The following is a 21,704-nucleotide window of genomic DNA, read 5'->3' as shown; positions in this document are numbered from 1 at the left end:
ACCATCATTCGAAGAATCATTAGTACGTCTTACAATTCTAATAATGTTTAGTCAAAGTTTACACTTCATGCAGTTAACAAGTAAATTACACATATTCTTCAACAATGAATCTTTTTATTGTATGTTAAAGATCCTTTAAACATTATGTCTGTGCTTTCTCTTCTCTATAATTGTATGATAAAATATTAACTTAAAGGAACTTATGTAGACATATATAAAATCCAAGATTGTGAGATTATATGTTGTGCAAGTGAATATCAAAATGTCAATGTTTTTCATTCTACAGTAATCGTCCGTTAAACTCTTTGTTATGATAATCCAGATAACATCTTGCGTTAAGTGAATATCAAGTTATTAATGTTCTTCATTCTACACTAATTGTCTGTTAAACTTTCTATTATGATAGTCCAGATTACATTCTGTGCCAGTGAGTATGAAGATATCGTTTTTCATTAACAAAAAAACAGTAATTGTCTACTAAATATTAAGGTAATCCTCTGTTAAATAATAAGATATTATTATTATATTCTGTATTGTTATTATATACTGTGTGTATGTAAAAGAAATATTCAAGGTATTAAGTTTACTTATACTTTTATTTAAGGATTGTTGTATATGAATATCGCACAAGGAGATTTTGTGCAAAGCATTTGTCTTAACGAAACAATAATATGTAATAATGTATTTATGCATTTTTGTTTTTATGAACATGATTATATAATTTTGATTTTCATTCTGTTAAAAATAAAGTCCAATATTCTTTTGGCAAAAACGAGCTATGTGTAATTTTATTTTTGTAACTTTCCCCAACATGGCTCGTTTCTTTTGGTGACACATCCTGGATGGATTGGATAAATATCCATAATTTAGAAGTTAACTTATCAGAATATAAAGGTAAAATGGCCACTTTACTTACCTGTAAAGGTAAGATGAAGTAACTGAATGCATCAGTGAAGATATCCTTTGGTATACCATAGGATTACAAAAAAGAAAAAAAAACAGAAGAATAACAAAAATTACATTAAAAAAATATTTAAATAAAAATTATTTATTATTACAAATTCTTTGTAGTTAAAACAATATATAAAAACTTTAATAAAATCATGTTACTAACAATAATAACTATAAATATAATTAAAAATGTTATAAAAATAATATAAGCTATACACTGCAAACAAATTCTCATCTTTTCAGCACATTTATGGAGATTTCAACTGCATATAAATACACTGCATTCAGAAAGTCACTGTGTAGTATGCAGTATATGCTTGAAAATATGCAGTGTTGTATTGATGTTGGAGGTCATTTTTACATCTTTTATAAATTATTCCAGTTACTGTATTATCTGTTTCTATAAAATAATGAGATAAAAATACACAGTAATAATTAAAAAAGTTTACAGTTGAATAATTCCAGTACTCAGCAACTTTCTAAACGCACTATAAAAAACAGCTTCTTTAGATCAGTTCTGGAATTTTAAAATAGTAATGATAATGAAAATAATATTATAATAATTTTTTTCTAAGTCAATTCAGCCTCCCTAAATAAACTTATACAGTAATCCCTTGGTTTAATGCAATTTGATTACACGATTTTGAATTTGCACAGTTGATTTTATAATGCTGTCCCTTGACTTAATGCAGGTCTAGTTTCAATTTTTTTTTTTTAATTACTGTATATAAGGTATAAAATAATATTCATGAAAGAATTCTTAAAAAGGTTTTTCAGTAAACAATACTAATGCAATAAAAAATGAAGCAGGTTTTCCCTTTCAATAATAGCATACTGAAGTGTGTTACGTTGGTAATACTAAAGTGTTTGGTTTATAAACATTTTAATTATCACATTTCAGAGATTAGAGTTGTATTATACTGTCTTATGTTAATTACTGTGCAGTATATAATTCTGATCGGTTTGTGTTCAAAGCGTGATACAAAGGCTATATTACGTACAATATTTGTAATTTATTGTGCGAGATATTTTAGGATTTTATTGTGAATTATTTACATATTACCTTTTTATTTTATATTTTTCCTGTTTTTAACTATGTCTGACCTTAAATGTATGGGAATGAAAAGGAATACTATCACTCTTGAGACAAAGTTGGAGGTGATAAAAAAACATGATGGTTTACATAACATTGATATCACAAATCATATTGGCCTTGTCGAATCAACAGTTTGTTCAATAATTAAAAATAAGGATACAATTATGATTGCTGGAAAAAATGCTTTTCCTTTTCAGGCTTCATGAATGTCTTATTTACAATCTCCTTTAATGGTTGAACTTTAAAAACTATTGAACATTTTCATAGAAGATTGTACTCAACGTCGTATTCCTGTAACAACTATTGTTATTCATGAAAGAGCGTTAAGTTTGTATGCACTATTATAATAACTAAATACCATGCTGAAGATATCAACCCATTCAATGCAAACAAAGGATAGTTTGAAAATTTAAAAAAACGTTCAAACCTGCATAACATTTTGATTCAAGGTGAAGCAGCCAGTGCAAATGAAGAACCCGAAAAATTCAAAATATATATATAAATTACTATGAAAGAAGGAGGATACCCATCACAGCAACTATTTAATGTTGATGAAACGGCAATTTTTTGGAAAAGATACCTAAATGTACTTTAATCGCAAAAGAACGCCATATGCTGAAGTACACAAGATGTAAATGGACTATTGGACTATTAGGTGATACGAAATGCTACAAGATGGTGCTAGATCAGTTGCAACTATCAGTAAAGCAAAGTAAACTGAACAGTTATTTGAAAGCTGAACTAAATCACAAGTTTTTTTTAGTATTCCTTATTGTATTTAGGTCTATACATGTTTATTTTAAGTTAACTATTTTTTTAATAATACTATACTGCACTGTATTACGATTTTTCTTTTGTACTTTATTATTCTTATATTTTTTACTTTGTTTCTACAACATTGTATTGTATGTAATCATATTTACTGTATGAATTCAATTTATATTTTATTAATTAAAGCCTGTTCAGCCAAATTGTTTAAAAATTCTGCATCTTCTACCTGCAAAATGAATTATAAATTTAGTCTACTAAATATGTACACGTACAGATACTACACTGTACAATAGTACAGCAGTGTACTATATACTTTTTTTGAGAAAACAGTTTCGATTTACACGACAATTTTCAGAGATGAATTAACTGCATAAATCAAGGGATCCCTGTATATACATAGCCATAGAGTTTTATAACCTAAAATAAAAATTAAAGCCTGTTGAATCTATAAAAGCTATCAGCATCAATATGTAATACGAGGTGTGATAAAAAAATACGGTGAATGAATTTTTATAGCGGCAACTGCCTACGCTACATTCATATGCTGTAATCTGTCCAATAGCGTGATCAAATGAGACAGGCAGGGACAAGTTGTAACACATTCAAGTTTACCAGTCAGCTGCCAGAGCCGCTAGAGTGTGTTTATCGTGTCTGTCGCGCAACATGGATTTTGAACAACGCATTAACATTAAGTTTTGTTTTAAGTTGCAAAAGAGTGCCAAAGAAGCTCAAGAAATGTTAGAATCGGTGTACGGCGATAATGTGGTAACTTTGAAGACTGTACAAGTGGTATGACCGATTTAAAAACGGAAATGAGTCTGTTGAAGACGAGCAGCGTGTGGAACATCCAGTAACCTCAAAAACAGTTGAAAATGTGCAAAAAGTGGAAACAATGGTTCATTCAAACAGGCGAATGACTATTCGAGAGCTATCATAAGACCTTAACATCTCATATGGATCCGTTCAAAGCAAAACAACGTACGAAGAAAGCGACCAGAAAAATGGACCAATGGCTTCCTTCTTCACCACGACAACGCGTCTTGTCACACCTTGCTTCTCATTCGCGAGTTTTAGGCCGAAAAAAGTGTTCCTGTCTGTCCACATCCGCCATACTCACCGGATTTAGCACCATGCGACTTTTGGCTCTTCCCAAAAATTAAAACTGTGCTTAAAGGAAAACGTTTTGACACCATTGCTGACATTGAGAGGGCCACGACCCAGCAGCTGAAAACCCTTCCGAAAGACATCTTCCAGAAATGCCTCCAGTCATGGAGTCACATTGGGATAAGTGCATTGCTAACCAAGGACAGTACTTTGAAGGAGATTAAATTGAATTCTATGTAACCTTATTACTTTTTTTAATAAAAAATTATTCACCGTATTCATATATCTAAATATATATCACACACAAGCTACAATAATCCAATCTCATATATGAGTGATACATCTATAACTAATTCTTTAATTGAACCTAAAGTAAAAAATGAGAAATGAGAATATAGTCTAAACTTAATACAAAAGTGGTTTAATATAATGATAGGTGTTCTAAAATTAAATTCTAAAGACCCAAAAGAAACTGTTAAACAGATGAACAATTCATAAAAACTATGTAGGGGTTAGTAATAAATAAACTAGTGATTTAATGTGCCAATAGTTATGACTTTTTAATATAAATCTTCAATAATATTGTTCTTAAAATATAGATTTTTACCACAGTTTCTTCATATATACATTTTTAATGAATGTTTGTATAAGGCACACATGCTATGATGTACGAGTCTGTAAATAAAGTAATGAGACTAGTTTTTTGGCTGCTAAAATAGCAATGCTAAAAGGTTACTAGTAAACATATGGTTATATAAACAACCAATTTATATTAGGTATTAATATTTTTAGTCTATTGTTGCCACGTGAGACATAAACAAACTTTTCATGAAACAAGTTTTTGTTGTGCATTATAAAATTGAGCGATACTAATTATGAGCAACGTTGTGCAATCAAGTTGTGTTAAACTCTGTGAGAATAAAGTAAAACTTTTCAAAATTAAAAAGGGCGTATGGATATGACGATCTGTCACAAGCCCAAGTTTTTAGGTGTTTTAAAGCTGTTGAAGTGTTTTCAGATGGCTGGGAATCAGTTGCAAATGATCCACGCTCTGGAAGACCGTTAACGTCAAAAAGTGATGACAGTGTTGAGTGAATCAGACTTGATATGGTACAACTGGTGACTAACTGTCAGAATGATTGCATAACAATTGAATTTGACCTGCGGAAAACAATTCTTGAAAGACTGTGGAAAAGAGTTGCTCACGTGAGACCAGCCACCAAAGACAACTGTAGTTCCTCAACCACCTTATTCAGCTGACTTTGAGTCCCTGCGACTTTTTCCTGTTCCCAACTTCAAAAAAACACCTCAAAATACACCATTTTGGAACAGTAGAAAACAAAAAAAATGTAACCGACCATCTGAAGGATATTCCAGTTTCTGAATTCCAACACTGCCATAAAAAGTGAGAAAACCGTTTGAAGCATCGCATGGCTTCCCAAGAGAACTATTTTGAAGATGATAAAGTCCATGTATAATTGGATTGTAAATAAAAAGTTTTTCTGAACCAGTCTCATTACTTTATTTACAAACCTTGTATATATTAAACATGCCTCAATCCAGTAACAAGACAAATTCTGTGCATCCTATAGCAGTTAACAAAATGTTATAAATTGATACTCAAAAATTCAATATTTCATGAATCCGCTATAGTGTAAACAATTACTGAATTATTATTCACAAGGTAGTGTAAAATATATAGCAAAAAAATAATATACTAATATAATTATAAACAAATATTATCTTTAAAGTAATTTACATTAATTATCTTCAATGGATTTCAATCTTGGCCAGTCATTACCACCAGAAATCTTATATATAAGTTTCCATAGCATTTCTTCACTGTATGTTGAAAAATCAAATTTAAACCATTTTAGACGCTTCCTGTTAATAACAACTTTAGAAAATATTAAGGAATACAAACAATTCAATCTGCACACAAATAAAAATAATAAACAACTCTAAATCTGTGCCTTGGAGGTGTACTACAAAATGTGCCATTTTCATGGTTTTACAAGAGTCATTTGAAGTTTTAAAATGTAGTATTTTGTGAATTCTTCTTTCAGCTTTTTATTGCTTTAAAATATTTTTACCGATAATTGCTCATTCCAATACATTCTATGTATGTATATTTAATCAAATGAAAATTTTCATTTTCTAGTTGGAAAATTGGACATGGTATTTTATACCTCTCGATGTACAAATCTTTTGCTACACTATGTGAAATGTATTAATGCCAAAGAAAACACATTAAAACGTATGTAAAATTTGTTTATTTAATAAAAGGAAATTAACTGTACTATAAAATATTTTTTATTGAACGAGTAAAACAGATTTGAAGTTCAGTGTCTCCCATTTTCAAAAAAAATATTTATGATACTAAAATACTTAAAAGTGTAAAAAGAGACTACAAAATTACTAGTTTTATTGTAAATGACAATATAAAATACTAATTAATTACCTTATGCATGAAAAAAATATTAAAGGTGATTACCCTTTTAAATACCTTACTTTATAAGTTAATAATGTATTATTAAAAATGTTAAAAAATTAAAAAAAATAACCTTAAAAGATTATTTTAACAAAGAAATTAACTACATGAAAAAATTCAGTTTTTTCCACTGAAATTATTAGGATTAAAATAAAAACTTTTAAAAAATGAAAAAGATTAAAAAACAGGACACTATAACAATAATCCAACACAACTCAAATCACAAATATCCAATCCTACACAAAAACACAACTCTAAAATAATTAACTAATGCATAAAAGAATATTAGAATTAAAAAATTAGAATTAAAAAAAGCATTATTTACTGTCTTAACAAGGTATTATATCAAATTATAATCAATTACTACTAAAAAAATTACACAATAACACTCAAAAATTGTTTTATCAAATTAACAAAAATTTATAACCTAGTAGTAAAGTAGAATGTTTGATGATTTCAATCAAAATGTTGTCATATTCTTATTAATTGTGCAATCTTCTTTTCCTCTGGAGGAAAATCTTCAGCATTTTTTTTTTTTTTTGACTGGAGTCCTCTGTAGAATGTATGCCATTCAATCAGTAAGAAGTCTAAAAGAGATATGAGATCTTTATATTTCTGAACTGAAATAGGTATCGGATTATCTGATATTGTACTTAATGCTTCAGAAAATGCAATATAGTCTTTTCTTATGTTTCTTTGGCAGTTAACTTCAACAAATTCATTTTCATCAAAAGAGAACTTCATGTAAAGCGAACCAATATTTTCTTGTCTTAACCTGTACAAAAACACTTTTCAATTACTGAAATGTGAGTTTATTAATATAAGGTTGGAAACAAAAGGTAATAAGGAAATCGTTATACTGAGATTTGAAGTCTTTAAAATCATGTAGTTCCCACATTAGTCACAGAATACTTTTTTGAACATGATTGGATAAACTGTTGCCTGTCACATGGTGTTAATATGGTCAATGAACTCATTTTTTTATCTTTTTCTTTCTATTAAAGCATGGACTGTATCTGCTTCCACATGTGTGTGACCTTTTGGTAAAAACTTTTGGCTAATATGTTAAATTTGCAGATACTTATAAAGTATGAAGAAAAGCACATAACTATAAGATTTTTATTTTGGCTGAAGCAGTTGTCAGACCAAATTGTCAGTTCTTTTACTGTAGAATTTGATATATTCAGATCAACCCGCTTTAGGATGCAAGACACTATCTCATTTCCTCCCTCTGACACATCCCACATCATACATGATGCAGAGTTATTTGAATCATCATTAATGGTGAAATTGAAGGTTCATAATTTTTCTTACAAAAATTAATACAGTTTGTTAAGACTGATGCTGGCTAGCATTTTTTGAAGATCTACTGTTAAAAATCTATCCTAGTTTCCTTTTGCTGCCACCATATCAGCAGTTTTTAAATTAAACCACATTGTAGAATCTGCAATGTGCAAATCACATTCATTATGTAACTGCTCTTTTTCTTGTGCAGGTTTTTCTTGTGGGCACTTAGAATTTTAGCATCAAAACAATCATAGGTATTGCATGAATCAGAAGATGGTGGTTTAAATATTAAATTTTATATTAAAACTATCACTGTACAACTATTATTTTACTACATTTTCTTAGGATACTTGGTTTTCTTTGCAAAACTCAAAAAAAGGCATGTCTGGGCCAAAAAATGTTCTCTTAATTTTTTCTTGTGAGTAATGACTCTCAGTTAGTTATTGAAGAAATATGCTGAATAACAACATTTTATGCATATGGTGTTCCATACATAATTCCTTTTCAGTAGTACAGAACATCATATGCATACAGTGTAAAAACAGACTTCTCTCAGTTCAGAATGAAAAAATATATGCATATGATGCTCTATACTACAATTAATAGAACCTCATAGTGTTTAAGGAGTCTTATTTCTGTTAATATTAGGATCTGAACATACTCCAGAATATCACCAGAAAAAGCAAAAAATGAAATATAACATAGTGTAAAAAACTCAATTTCATTAAAAATGGACAGTGTAGTATACCTCCGGAGCACAGAAATGTTTTATAAACAGATTTATATACACATAACCATTCATTTCAATAGGATACTAATATTTCAACATTAAATATATTTTTCTAGATTAAACAAACACAAACAAAAAACCTGGTAAAAGCAAGTTATAAAAAAAAAAAATGACTGGTTTTATTTGTTAATAACGTTAACTATGCTTAATTCTAATAAGGTAACGATTTAGAAAATTTATTTTTTAACAAGAAAATCACCTTTCCTGTTAAATATGCAATAAAAAAAAACTTGCCTACATAATTTCAAAATATACATATATAATCTACAGATTACATTTTCATAGAATATTATTTAGTAAAAATTGCATCGTGAGACATCATCAGAGTGAACATCATTAAGCCTGTCAACCAGAAAAAACAGAAGTAACATATCAGCGATTAAGCTCTAAGGAAAACTGGAATTAAATTATTTCATTTAATACCCCAATCCAGGGATAAATTCACTCATGTTGCATTTTCATACTTTCTTTCTTTTTCCTGTTTAGCCTCCTTAGGTAACTACCGTTTAGATAATTCTTCAGAGGATGAAATGTATGAGTGTAGTCTTGTACATTCTCAGTTCGACCATTCCTGAGATGTGTGGTTAATTGAAACCCAACCACCAAAGAACACCGGTATCCACGATTTAGTATTCAAATCCGTGTAAAAATAACTGGCTTTACTAGGACTTGAACGCTGTAACTCTCGACTTCCAAATCAGCTGATTTGGGAAGACGTGTTAACCACTAGACCAACCCGGTGGGTTTGCATTTTCATACTAAATGTCATCAATAAGTTTAATTTTACTAGTTGTGATTTAATTATTAATTCAACTTAACTTTTTTACTGATGTTTAATTTTATTAACAAGCATATTAAAAATGAAGTCCTCATAGCAAGTGAAGGATTTTTGATTTTTTTAACTGAAAGAAAGACAATCAAATGCTGATGCACATAAAAAAGAAATATCTTTATCTACTCTCAACGATTTGGAAGAATTATAACAGAATTAAGAATGCTGTTTTCTTTTTTATTAATAATTCACAATCGCATAGATTCAAAGCTTATGAGTGGGAATATGTAAACAAATTTTATAGCTTTTGAAAAATATAAGGTTTCACCACGATAAAAAATGGGACTTTCTGGATGATTAAACTGAGATGCCTTTCTTCATGTAACTTAAAATAAAGGCATATTTCTAAAGGGATCCTAAAAAATTTGCTATTAATCAAGGACACTAAGATTTTGCTTGTAGTAATGGATGGCTAGATCAGTTTAAAATTGATGTTTTTTTTTCTTTAAAGAATTAATGAGTTATAAAAAAACCTTACAACACTTAAAAAAAATATGTCAAATGTCCTTCCCCTTCATTCAGAATGAACATAATACTTATGCAATTAATCTACAAAAATTTTGTTCTTAGTAACGATACTACAATACAATTCTGAATTGTATCACAACTAAGAATATGTTTAAATGCACTAAATTTAAGAATCTCTTCATGCATTTAAGAGTAGGTAAATAATTTAATTTTGATTTTACATTAAGGTGATTCTACAATAAATTACTTTCTTCATCTGCCTTAAAAAAGGAGGTAGAAAAAGCACGGTTTTTAATATCAAGTGCAAGTAAAAAAATGGCAAGACACTGCTCTAATAAAATGCTGAATGAAAAACCTCACCGAGATTATTTATTAAAATAATTTTTTTTTAATTTATACAATTTAAAAAAATAAATTAAGACAAAGTTGTTATTATACACTAACTTTGTTAATAAAGTATTGAATTAGTACACTTTTCAATACTTTGTGTTTTGACAGTATAAAAGCAGAGTAAAACACATATGTTTCACCATTCAAATGTTTTAATAGTGTGATTTTATTTAATCTTGTAACCATTTCAGGCAACATTAACACATCTTTTAACATATTTATGCCAAAATGTAAATTTATTTAGTGTTCTTGCTTTAATGACTGTGTTAACTGAATAAAGTTTTTACCTTTATTTCAATTCTATTAACCTTTAAAACTTAATTTCAAAATAAGTAAAATAAATCTTGCAATACTTTTAATATCACTATACATTACAATTAGTTTATTAATATAAAGTATTGAAAAGGATACATCCTTCTACGCTCTTTCCTTTAACAGTATAATCAAATTTCACTCCAGTTACATTTTTGAATGTATTTGCTCTCAATCTGCAAAAATAAGCAATAAATAACAATGATTTTGTTAAATGAGAGTAAATAACTGATTCTTATAGTATTTTTCATGCTGATTTCAAATAGGAAATCTAAATTCTTCTATCAGGCTTAATTTTTTTGTAACTACCATTCTTATTATCAGGTAGTATCACGCATGAACTCCATAAGCATAAGATTTTGTGAAAATATTTTTTTATATTATTTATCAACTAAATAGCTTTTGTTTATTTATTACAGCCCCTTAATTGTTGTTCACATTGATTTGTTAGACATTAGTCATAATGTTAATTATTTATACAATAATTAAAATGAACAAGAATATGATTCATTCTTCGTTTTTATATTACTTTAAACATACCATCAATTCATTAATTATTTCTGTTGTTACTATATTTACTTATAAATTGTCATGCAGACTAGAGAAATATTTTTAATTCTCATTCAAGTACGAGTTCTTGTGTGTGTAAAATTCAGTTTTGTAGCTGGCTTTTATATTTGTAGTTTGGGAGAACCGAAGGATTACCACAGACTGTTATTTTTGTGTAATAAAGATATCTGGGATAACAGCTAAAACTAGATGTACATTTAAATACCCTGATATTCCCTCTGCCATGCGGCTGCTGCCAAGTAGCCAAGAGCTTCCAATTCCATTACCACTAGAAACACGGAACTTAGATGAAGATGTTGAATCTTATGCTGACATATCAGATAATGAAGAAAGAGATCCAGACTTTTTAGAAAATAGATATACTGAATCCCATTCAATTAATGTCAGAATTAAATGATCTGGTTCTTAATCTAAATTTATCAAAGAATCAAGCAAAGATACTGGCATCAAGACTGAAAGGATTGCATCTTTTACAACCAAACACTAAAATAAGTGCTTTCTGTGTCTTTATTAATGTAACTTAGTATACTGTAGTATGTGGACACTTTTTATTGGACATTTGGGACATATGCACCATCTTGATGAATGGTAACTTTTTATTGGACATTTGGGACATATGCACCATCTTGATGAATGGTAACTTTTTATTGACTCACCAAAGCTTAGTTTGAAAGCTGTTCTACTTCACATTGGAAATAAATACCCATCAATACCATTAGCATACTCTATTCACATGAAGAGGTCTTATGAAAATATGAAACTTGTTTTAAGCCGGATTTAATATGAGAAATTTTTATAGCATATTTGTGGAGATCTGAAAGTAATAGCGCATTTACTTGGACTGCAACTCGGATACACTAAGTTCTATTGGTTTTTGTGTGAGTGGGACAGCAGGGATAGGAATAACCAGTACATAAAAAAGCAGTTGCCAAAGACAGAGGTACTGACTGCAGGATAGAAGAATGCAGTTAGTCAGGCATTAGTAAATCCAGAAAAGTTTATCTTCCATCAATATATACATTAAGCTAGGTTTATTCAAAAATTTTGTTAAAGCAATGGATTGTAATGGTGCAGGGTTTCGGTTTCTAAAAAATATATTCGCTAATATAAGCTATTCCATTCAGCTAACTTGAGCAACCTACTGACTCAGCGATTAAATTCTTATAGTATAGGACACAATTATCAACATTATTATAAACAGCTTTTAAATCTCAGTACATATTAATTTAATCATATTCTAAGTTTCAATTTTTTATGTCAAACGTCATAGCAAGACATAATGTGATGATGTTATGACATCATCACAAGAAGAAATTTCAACTTCAAAAAATAGTAATCATTGCAAAAAGAAGGCACTAAAAACTTCAGCAATGTTAGGTGTGAAATATTACTCATATAATGAACTTTTTTTTTAAAGTCAATTTTAACTCGTATTCCTCTGTACTATAATATGCGCGCACCCACATCCACCCAAACACACACACATAAATGGAAAAAAAAATTTAACTTTAATCCCATTTTGATTTGAATTGATTTTAAAGTTTATATCCAACGTTATAACAAATTTTGTTTCATTGAATGCATCAAGATTTTATTTTGCTAATGTTGTATATTTATAATATGTAATTTTACATGAAAAATTAAAAGAATGGATCAACTGAAGATGCAAGAAAATTGTGAAAGTACTCATGTGTATATAATGATACAAGGAAAGTGTCACCCTACCTAATTTAATTTTATACTGTACTTGGTGGATCAAGTTATTTATTTATATTTATATAATGAAAATTATAAAGGTTTTCTAGATAATTCCAAATCCATAAATTATTCAGGATCAAATCCCAAATATAATATAAAAATTGTTTGTAAAATTTACATATTTACTGAAATCAGAGAAGAAAACATGCATTATTTTCTTATAGGATTTATCATAGTTTTTCGAGAGACCATTTTGTGTAGGTATGTCAACATATTTTGTAGTTTTTTGAAGTTTCTGAAAATCTTTCGAACTTCCTTGTTTTTAAGACATAAAGTTCAATCAAAATCACATTAATCTGTACAAAATAGTCTGAGCATACTTTGGCCTGTACTGAAGAAAATACCTTAAAAAACTGACTGAATACCTAAACTGTGAAAAGACAAAATCTTAACTTGAAAACAAAATGTTTTTATGAAAAAGTAGAGTTTGTCTTCAACTTTATTCTAAGTAGAGATATTGTAAAGAATCACATTCTATTTAATTAGAAAATTAAAACATTACCAGAAACTTTAAAAAAATCATACACTTATCTCATGGGACCTAAAAATCTATCCAACAAAGGTCAACTTCCGTAGTCTTACACTGATAATTTCCTAAAAAATAAAATATATCTGACTCATAAAGGCATAATTAGTTACAGCCTATCACATTTATCCAAACTTCAACTATTGTTTCATAAAGGACATATAATAAGAATGGATCACATCTTGCTACAGGAAGGTTGGCTGAATATAAACTTCATTAGTAGCTATTATAATTTTCTTGAAAACAACTTATTGTCCATTAGTGGATCAAAATTGATATTTTCAACACCTATAGAAACCAGCTTTTGGGTTTTCAGTTAGAAACCAGTTTCTTCTACTTAACCTATTTTAGTCAATATATTTCACAGTCTTGGTTATGTTGACAGTTTCTAACAATTTGGCTTTCACTCACACAAAATAAATCAGTAAAACTAATACTTTTCATATTAATTTAAATAAAAATGCAATAAATTAAGAAATACTTATAATAAACATATACACGAGGTATGTTCAAAAAGTAACAAGAATTTTTGTTTTTTTAAAAGAATTTTATTTATTCATCTACATTAATGTTATCCCCTTCAAAATAGTCTCCATTAGATATTATTTACTTACGTGAACACTTTCCAATCCCTAAAACACTACTGGAACTCGATCATTGGAATTATGTTTAGCTCTTTCAGCTATTCGCTTTTAATCTCTTCTATGCTTGTAAAAAACGACAGCCTTTTAAGGTTTTCTTTATTTTTGGGAATGGAAAAAGTCAGATGGGGATCAAGTCTGGTGAATATGGCAGCTGGGGTATCGTTACAGTGTTGTTTTTGGCTAAAAATTGACGAACAAGTAATGAAGTGTGAACAGGGGCATTATTGTGGTGCAAAAGCTATGAATTATTTCACCACAAATCCGGATGTTTTTTTTCAGATTGCTTCACGCAAACAGCGTTGAACTTCAAGAAGTCATGATGCACTATGTCGTTAAAATCTAAGAACATGGTGAGCATAACCTTCACATTCAACTGTACCAGTTGAGCTTTTTTCGGTCTTGGTGAACCAGAATGCCTCCACTGGGACGACTGAGCCTTAGTTTCAACATCATATCCGTAAGCCCATGTTTCATCACCTGTTATGACACGTTTCAGTAGTTCTGCATCATTGTTGACTTCATTTAGTGGCTCCCGAGCAACTTCCATTCATCGCTGTTTTTGTTCCAAATTCAACAATTTTGGACAAAATTTTTCTGTCACACGTTTCAAAACCAAAACATCCAAAAAAATTTCATGGCATGAGCCAATTGGTATCCCAACATCATCAGCGACTGAGTGTGATTCGGCGATCATTTCTTTCACTTTTTCATCGGTTACTGATGTGCTGGGGCGTCTAAGGCACTCATCATCTTCAACGTCTTCACGACCTTCTTGGAAACACTTATACCACTCTTACACCCTTGCTTTACTCATAGCAGACTCACCAAAAGCAATATTTAATATTTTTAAAACATTGCTACACTTTATTCCATTCTTATAGCAAAATTTAATACAAATTCTCCGATCCATTATTTATACAAATAAAAATCGCCGATCGTACCAAAACACGTGTTATCCTTTTGACAGCTGACAATAGACTAAACATCCAATGTCGCTAAAAATGTACAGATACTGTTCAGACATGTTTACAAATAAAACAACAAAAAAATCCAGAGAATTGTAGCCCAATTATCCTGATTTTTACAACCTGCAAAATTTTAAAATTCTCATTACTTTTTGAACACACCTTGTATATAAGTTTTGAATATATCAAACCCAATTAAATTTCTAAATATTCCAAACTCCTTGACTATCAATAATTAATAAATTATGTGTAATATATAAACAATATTAAAAACGTACCTAATATCATTATGTTTCTCAACATCCCGTCGATTAATTGTATTACGTGAATGTAATAATAAATAATTATATCTTATTTCCAAATGAGCCTTTTTTTTAAATACTTCCATTTTTCTTTCATTTAATATACACTAGAAAAAAAAAAAAAAAACTTTAAAAACAGAAAAAGAACAGGCTTACAAATTTCTATTCATATCAGTAGATAAAAGTCATACCACAGGTAGGTGGAACCAACTCCACATATCACATACACCATATCTAAATATATATAACACAAGTAGTTTATTTGATTGAAATCATTTGAAATAATGGAAATATGACAAACAGAATATATTCTCTTGCAATTATCAGATAAAAAAAAAAATTAAAACTATATCTATATTTTACATAAATTGTATATGTATAAAAACCAGCAAGAACACGGGTAGGTCTCAAAAATAATAGTTGTCCACTAGAACCACTTTTCTCCTTTAACTCCATGTTAACACTGTAATATATCAATTCTTCTAACCATGACAATTTAAAAAAATATATAAATAAAATCACACAATAACAGTACACTGTATTAATTGAATACTGTTATCAAAGAGCAAGAATCAATCATCAAACATGAATTTTTATACATTATAGAAACATCAATCTATAGTGAATAACAAAGATTAACAAATACAAAAGTAAAAGTAGTGAAGAAATAAATACAGAAGAAAAGTATAATTTATACTATTACTACTACATATGCTGCTAGCGTCATTTATCAACAGTCTTGTAGGAGGCCAAAACAGAAAGGTGGTAACTGCAACCATTTTTCTAAATGTGGCTAAAGCCTTTAACAAAGTATGGCATAGCAGCTTGCTATATAAACTCGCACATACGACTCCCTGTCACTATGTTAAATTGATACGGTCTTATTTACTAGACCGACAATTTGTTGTAACATAGGGGAAACGATCTTCTCCACCAGATATAGCCGCTGCCGCTGCCAGAAGGAGTCAAAACAGCTCTAAACGCAGACAAAACGGCATATTATTATGAATCCAGAAGTGTAGATTATGCAATCAACAGACTCCAAAGGCAGTTGGATCTAGTAGAGGTGTGGCTTGATATGTGGAGAATCAAGGTCAACGGTGAAAAATCAGTGGTAGTGATGTTCACATACAAGATACGTGCTCCAACCAGGCAGCTGGAAATCTCAGGAGAAAAAATCCCCTTTGGGAAAACAGTCAAGTATCTGGGAGCAGTCCTGGATAAACGGCTTACCTTAGGAGAATATGTTAAATACGTGATCCAAAGGGCAAAGGCTGTCAGGACCTCACTATACCCAGTACTGAACAGTGCCAACCCATATCCACTGGCAACCAAACTGCTCATTTTTCGGCTATACGTCCTGCTGATTCTAACACATGCTTACCTGACATGGGGAGCTTTGTTGAACTCCACGCTTCAAAAGAAATTAGAAGCTATCCAAAACATAGCGTTGCAGACAATATTTGGAGTACCGTGGTTCATCAGAAACGCCACTCTTCACCATGATGCGGGACTACACACCGTATTCGAGGTGGGGGTGGTACAGGCACGCAGACTGTACGGGAGGGTGCCTCCCGAACATCTGCCAAGAGGACCCTACTCCACAGGGTATAAGAAAACAGTCTCATGCTTAATTAGACAAACCGTGAAGAAACGGTACGGGCGTCAAAAAATTACAAATCAGGCTTAGAAGCTTCTAAATCGTGTAACCTAAAAATGGAAACTGTGAAAATTCCGGCTGCGAAAGTGATCGTTTTCACAATTAAATTTTGTTAAAACTATAAAACCTAAACAACACCCCACGCCATCCCACAACTTAATTCAGTCAGCATATGCAACTCCCTCCAGAAAAGGGGGCGCACTGCTCCCTCCAAATAACTAGGGCCCCGGTAGGCGTATTCTTGCTAGCCCATAAGCTGCTAGTACCAAAAGGACTTCAGCTAATGGACTGAAGGGAAGGGACACGCTGGGAATACTAGGCTCAAAAGCTTAGTCTCCCACGCTCAGACCCAGGAAATAAATTTCACGCTGGTCCATACGGATAGGAACGCAAATTATCAAATCTGTCCATAAATAAAACTTAAAATTTATAACCGCCATTAAATAACCCATGAAACCCACCCGAAAATAAAAGATACAGCAGCAAGGGACATTGTACAGGCTCTGCAATCTGTAGGTAGAAATATTGAAACTCCCGCCATTCTTGTGTTCCACTCTGTTCCGCTAGCATCATTTAGAATCTAATGTTGGTTAATTAAACTTCAAATAATCTGCTAGCATAATGTATTTTATAAATGTATGAGAGGCACAGAAAAGAACATTACATATATACACAACAAATTTCAGTATTCTACAAAGTTCTGTGTTTCTATCCAAATAAAACTTTTCATTTCAAAACTATGGTGGCTACTATTGGTCTCACCCTTGAAATTTGGAAGATAACAGCATCAGTAATTTCCAGCCCATCTAGACAAACCCACCGAGTTGGTCTAGTGGTTAATGCGTCTTCCCAAATCAGCTGATTTGGAGCGTTCAAGTCCTAGTAAAGCCAGTTATTTTTACATGGATTTGAATACTAGATCGTGGATACCAGTGTTCTTTGGTGGTTGGGTTTCAATTAACCACACATCTCAGGAATGGTCGAACTGAGAATGTACAAACTACACTTCATTTACACTCATACATATCATCCTCACTCATCCTCTGAAGAATTATCTAAACGGTAGTTACCGGAGGCTAAAAAGGAAAAAGAAGGCTCATCTAGACAGCAAACTTTCTATGAAGCTCCTAAGTGGAAATCCTTTTTTTAATACTCTCTCTTTTTCTGTTTAGGATCTGGAACCACCATAGGTATTACCTCAGAGGATGATATGTATGAATGTACATGAAATGTAGTCTTGTACAGTCTCAGGTCGACCATTACTGAGATGTGTGGATAATTGAAACCCAACCACTAAAGAACACTGGCATCCACGATCTAGCATTCAAATCTGTATGAAAGTAACTGCCTTTACTAGGATTTGAACCAAGAACTCTTGACTTTGAAATCAGCTGATTTCCGATGTTTTTTAATACTCTAATCTTTATTAACTTAAATGTATGAGTTAATCTACACATAGCAGAAAACACTAACAAAAATGAAAAACCTACTATAAAAAAAATCTGACTTATTCTTTGTATAAAGCAAATTTTGCATTATTACTTGTTTGATAAATTTCTTAGAAAAATTCATAGTACCATTACATGTCCTCCCTGATTACCAGCTCTTCTTTTATAGTTGTTGCTGAATTCAGATCTTTGGTAAAAATGTGCAGTGAAGCAAAATGCTGTTGGCACCCTTCTTCAATACTTCAGAACTTCTTCAATAACTTAAAAATTAAAAAGATAAGTCTACAAAGTCTCTGTCAAGTTGTTTTTTTCTTACGAATATTATCAGGAAAGTTCATGTTGACAGAAACAATAATAATGCCAGCATGAATAATTACAAGAAAACAAGCTAAGCACAATCATCAATTTATGTACAAAATTATAAAAAAAAATAATGTCAAAAAACTTACTGCTTTTATTATGCAAAAAGTGAATAAATGTCACAAAAGATCGTGAAGGGTTTTTCACCCTTGAGCACAATTTTACCCTTCCTATCACCAGTCAGATGAAACTATTGGTGATATTACATCATACAGGAGCAAAAGGGCCAACTGAGGGAAAATATATGTACAACACATTTCACAAGTAATAAGAAAACAATAAATAAAAACCATGATTCTGTAACTATTTTTATAAATATTTGACTGAATGTTATCATAAACAGAGGCAAACAAAGTCAAGTTACTTTACTAATCAGTAATGATAATAGTAATAATAATAAGAAACTTAACTAAATAAAAGAAAGTCTTGTTACAGAAGTGTTTTAGTACTTACATATTCTTCAGACAACAAACCAATTTTATTATTATAATCATCAATTTTATGTAAATAATTCTGAATCTTATCCTTTTTAACAATAATATTTAATTCAATATCTTTCAGTCTGGAACACACATCTGTAAGCAAATGCATATATTAATTTACATTAATATATCTAATATAAAATGAACAGATTTCTGAAATGTAGAATTTGTCAATTTTAACTTTTTCAAAAATTTATATATTCTAAAATTTATTGGTACTTTTTTCAAGACGCCAACAGCAGATCTGTAGTTAGCAAGTTAGCTGTTTATTAGAAGGCACCACTGAAAGGAGAAAAAAAATATATTAAAATTATAGTTTAACTTTATACATTAAATAAATGATAATTATAACTATAGTCTAACCAAACTTAACCTACACTCACTTCGCTTGCTAACCTTGACTAGTGAGTGAAGGATGGCGAGCAAAGTGAGCGTAGGTTAAGTTTTGTTCAATTATATTTATACTTTTAGATTTATTTATATAAATATATATGTTTAGTTGTTTATATAAATTTATTATACAGTGCACTGCATACATTTCCGTATATAATGTAGTCACATAAATTGAGACTCATATTTAATACAGAAATACAGGTTAGGTTCCTGTTAAGTTGTAGAGTAAATTACTGTACTTTATTTTACTATTTTATTATTACAGTATCAGTGTATTATTTTAATGATATTACAGTACAATGCATGTATTTACAAAGAAAAAATATGTACTACTTATTTAATTTTTCCTTTCAGTGGCACTATCTAAGAACTAACTGACTAACTACAAATCAGCTGCTGGTGTCTTCTTGAAAAGTACCAATTTATTATTAGTAAATTATATATATAAATGTAAACAGATTTTTTTCTCTGATAAAATAAAAATAAATTATCTCATGATATGTAATTAGGCTATACTATGAAAATTACAGCATAAGGTTAATCCTTAGATTGCTACATATGTATTTCCTTTTTCATAATAAAAAAACTATTACGTCACTTACATTTGTGATATAAATAGAAGATAATTATGAAAATGCAGTAACTAATATTACATTTTTTTAATTCTGATTTGTCAAACAAGTAATAGATTAGCTGACTGTGTATCAAAAGAACAATTCACTAACATTTTTTTTTAATTACATTTTTCATTAGCTATAACCCAAATACATTTTAACCATTAATTATATGCAACATGTATTAATATTAGTTCTACTTCTTCAATAAAAAAAAGGAAAGCATAGATATTCCTTGATTAGAACTATTTTTCTCTTTTTTTTAGCATAAAAAAAAGCTGATTTATACTTTACCCATTCTTTTTGTTGAGTGCTAGTCTTTTAACTTCAACATAATTACTACATTTTCACTTACCTGTTTTAAATATTCCTATCTCTCTTTTCCTTTATACTTTTTATCACAATCACATATCTCAATAAGCCCAACTAGACAAAATATTAATTTTTATTCATTAATCCTATTTTTTCCCCACTTCTGCAGTCCATTTTTAGGCTTTGTATAAATTATTCTATAATTCTCTAAAAAGATATTTGTTCATCTTTCCACCTTTCCTCACTAATTTCTCAAAATATTAGAGTAGCATAACTAAATATTTAATTTTTTTATAATTATAAAAACATATTTATTATAATTCATAATAAAAAATAGAAAAAGAAAAGTTCTTAATTTATTTAAAAACATAAAATTATATGAAATACCAGTTATAAAAGTAAACACATGTTGATTTCACAAACCTGAAACTTTGTTAGCCGATTCAGATTTATTGTCTACAGCACTGTAGATTATTTTTTCGAACTCCTCTTGCAAACAAATTTCTTCTAATACCTTAACCAAATTTCCCGAAGAAAATCTTAAATTTCGAATTGTACTTATGTGAGCAGTAATAACTTGCTCTTCCATGTTTGACTTTTAGTTTACAACTAGATTAAAACTTTATGCATAGCTACACTTGAGAATTAAAAACAAACATAAGCAACACTTATTGGAGACTAAATTATTTCACCATCAACTTCAACGAGAAACAAAAATTTAGCAAAGAAACAAGTTCGCAGCGCAACAAAAAATGAACCAGTAACGACTATTTGATTTGCTACAGCCTGTTAGATTCCTTGTTCTCAACGGTCTTTGTTTAAATACCGCGTCCAAGGCAATAAGTAAATCTTTTTTTTTAAACATATATAATATTTTGTTTAATAATTTTTCTTACCTATGTATAGAATTTTAATTCTCATAACATTTATTAAAATTAAAACTTTATTTAATGAGCTTATAAAAATCACTTTTCCAAATCAATATATATATATATATATGGTTAAATAAATTTAAAAAAGATATATACTATATACAAATAACGCAGCAAAATCAATACGTCGAATGAAATGAACGATGGCATTTCAAAGATATAGGCAACATAAAGTTTATTTTATAGCATCGCGAGCATTTTAACCAAATCATACAGGCATAAAGCCTTCACAGATCTAATAGCTAT

The 21,704-nt window shown here is 29.9% G+C and overlaps 1 protein-coding gene across 2 annotated transcripts; it reads right to left on the bottom strand.

The window, feature by feature from the left end:
- Positions 1 to 1,022: 1,022 nt before the first annotated feature.
- LOC142323829 (uncharacterized) lies at positions 1,023 to 21,299 on the bottom strand. 2 transcript variants are annotated; one of them, XM_075364093.1, is made up of 6 exons: positions 20,950 to 21,299; positions 19,179 to 19,300; positions 15,234 to 15,364; positions 10,592 to 10,668; positions 5,682 to 5,819; positions 1,023 to 1,351 (listed from the first exon to the last, which is right to left on the bottom strand). In XM_075364093.1, exons 1-5 carry the CDS (start codon positions 21,113 to 21,115, stop codon positions 5,683 to 5,685), a joined length of 633 nt encoding a protein of 210 aa, XP_075220208.1. In that variant the 5' UTR covers positions 21,116 to 21,299; the 3' UTR covers positions 1,023 to 1,351; position 5,682. The 2 variants fall into 2 exon arrangements, with proteins under 2 accessions (XP_075220208.1, XP_075220207.1); XM_075364092.1 differs by having other exon boundaries at positions 1,023 to 5,819.
- Between the last annotated feature and the right edge of the window lie 405 nt (positions 21,300 to 21,704).

The sequence above is a fragment of the Lycorma delicatula genome, chromosome 4, assembly GCF_047948215.1.
Source record: "Lycorma delicatula isolate Av1 chromosome 4, ASM4794821v1, whole genome shotgun sequence".
Classification (NCBI taxonomy): domain Eukaryota; kingdom Metazoa; phylum Arthropoda; class Insecta; order Hemiptera; family Fulgoridae; genus Lycorma; species Lycorma delicatula.
The sequence above is the reverse complement of the archived record's forward strand: the minus strand, read 5'-3'. Positions and strand labels throughout refer to the sequence as shown.

What these genes read in the sequence shown, in the direction of transcription:
- LOC142323829 (XM_075364092.1), bottom strand. Translation starts at nt 21,115, where the DNA reads ATGGAAGAGCAAGTTATTACTGCTCACATAAGTACAATTCGAAATTTA. An exon ending in GTTTGTTGTCTGAAGAATAT is followed by an intron (nt 15,365 to 19,178) that starts GTAAGTACTAAA and finishes TTTTTTTTCTAG; the next exon opens with TGTATATTAAATGAAAGAAA. An exon ending in AGGAAAGAGCGTAGAAGGAT is followed by an intron (nt 5,820 to 10,591) that starts GTATCCTTTTCA and finishes TATTTTCTAAAG; the next exon opens with TTGTTATTAACAGGAAGCGT.